This window comes from Pteropus alecto, unplaced genomic scaffold (genome assembly GCF_000325575.1).
Source record: "Pteropus alecto unplaced genomic scaffold, ASM32557v1 scaffold41, whole genome shotgun sequence".
Taxonomy (NCBI): domain Eukaryota; kingdom Metazoa; phylum Chordata; class Mammalia; order Chiroptera; family Pteropodidae; genus Pteropus; species Pteropus alecto.
The window spans coordinates 834,409-836,209 of record NW_006430464.1 but is presented as its reverse complement, the minus strand read 5'-3'; the positions used below and the strand labels follow the sequence as shown (position 1 = coordinate 836,209).

The 1,801-nt window shown below is 67.5% G+C and overlaps 1 protein-coding gene across 1 annotated transcript in view; it reads left to right on the top strand.

Moving 5' to 3' along the window:
* The first annotated feature begins 415 nt into the window (after window positions 1-415).
* The window catches only part of CLEC11A (C-type lectin domain containing 11A), a 2,254-nt gene continuing 868 nt past the window's right edge, over window positions 416-1,801 (top strand). The window contains exons 1-3 of the mRNA XM_006905000.3: window positions 416-653; window positions 859-1,054; window positions 1,361-1,552. Coding sequence (XP_006905062.1) covers window positions 507-653; window positions 859-1,054; window positions 1,361-1,552 — 535 coding nt within the window. The 5' untranslated portion in view covers window positions 416-506. The remainder of the gene's footprint in view (window positions 654-858; window positions 1,055-1,360; window positions 1,553-1,801) is intronic.

The window sequence follows — 1,801 nt, the reverse complement described above, 5'->3', positions numbered from 1 at the left end:
TGGCCACGGCGTAATGACAACCTTAGAGAGACCCTGTGGTCTCCCCCGCTCCTGAGGATTGGCCAGAGGGCCAGAGGGGAGCAGGGCCCAGCCCCAACGACCCCCCGAGGGGGTTCCCGGGCAGAGGCTGTGTCCCCAGATCTCTTAGAGAGCTGGTTCTATCCTCTTCTTAACCATCAGAGCTTTTGATCCCAGGGAAGAAGGAAAGAGCAGGGCGGAAGTGAGCTCTGGAAAGTGGGAAGAGGGGGGCGTGTGGGGAGACCCAAGGCGGGATCCAGGCTTTGGAACGTTGGAGGTTTCCGGCCACAGAGGCAGGGCCTGGGGGTGGGGGTAGGGGGAGAGCCAGGAGAGGCGGGGAGAGACATACGCCAAGGAGCAGTGACCACTGAACAGGAGTTGGGAGGAGAGGGACCAGGGGCTAGTGATCTGTATACACTCCGGTCCCCAGAGACACCCCCTCCCCGGAGACATCCCTCTGAAGCCTTGGGTGCTGCAAACCCAGCCTGATGCAGGCAGCCTGGCTCCTGGGGGCCCTGGTGGTCCCCCAGCTCCTGGGCTTAAGCCACGCTGCCCGGGGAGCTGAGAGGGAGTGGGAGGGGGGCTGGGGAGGTGCCCAGGAGGAGGAGCGGGAGAGAGAGGCCTTGATGCTGAAGGTGAGCCGGGGAGTGCTGGGACTGGGGGTGGGGTGGGGGGACTGTGGGCTTGGGAGGGGGTACACCAGGGTGGGAGGAAAGGGCAAGTGGGAGCGATGCTGATTGGCTCAGAGGATGGGGGCGATGGGGTCACGGAAGGGGCCGGAGCATCTGAGGAGTCAGAAGCGGGCGACAGGCTGTCCTGACCATCCCTCCCCTGCCTCAGCATTTACAGGAGGCCCTGGGGCTGCCTGCTGTGAGGGGCGACGGAAATCTCGAGGGAACCCTTGAAGACAAAGGGGCCTGGGGGACTGAGGAGGATGGTCAGGGAGAGGGAGAGGAAGAGGAGGAGGAAGCAACGCCAACCCCCTCCTCCGGCCCCAGCCCCTCTCCCACCCCTGAGGACACTGTCACTTATATCCGTGAGTTACCATAAGCTCCGCCCTGCCACCAGGCCGCTGCCATCATTTAGCGAAAATGAGCCCTCCTTTCACTGCCCGGGGACCCTTCAATTGCTCACTGCCCAGCCTATTGCCCCCACATCTCCAGGAACTCCGGGTCCCCGGCCCTGCCTCCCAAGAGCCCGGGGCCACCGACCTTCCAGGACTCCCGAGTCCGTCCCCTCCACTCCGCCCCGAAAAGCCCTAGGTCCTCGTTCCCCCAAGTCCTCCGGTCCCCCGGTTCCGCCCCCAGGGTCCCCGTCCAGTGTGCGCCCTGTCCGTCCGCAGTGGGTCGCCTGGCCGGCTTGGACGCAGGCCTGCACCAGCTGCACGTCCGTCTGCACGTGCTGGACACCCGCGTGGTCGAGCTGACGCGGGGGCTGCGGCAGCTGCGGGAGGCGGCCGGCGACACCCGCGACGCCGTGCAAGCCCTGCAGGAGGCGCAGAGCCGCGCCGACCGCGAGCATGGCCGCTTGGAGGGTGAGTCCGCACCGCGCGGGGCGGGGAAAGCGGGACTATCCGGGCGGGGGGGGGCGGGGCTGTGGGAGGAAGGGGCCCGGAGAGGTCTAGGGACCCCGGGTGTCAGGGGCGAGGGGGGAGACTTGGGGAGCGTTGGAGGATGCCGGGGGCAGGCGCGCTCCCCACCCGGCTGTAGAGCCGCCCCATTCTGGACGCGCCAGGCGCCCTGCAGTCGGGTCTCACAGTCCGAAACCGCCCGGGGCGGGCCTG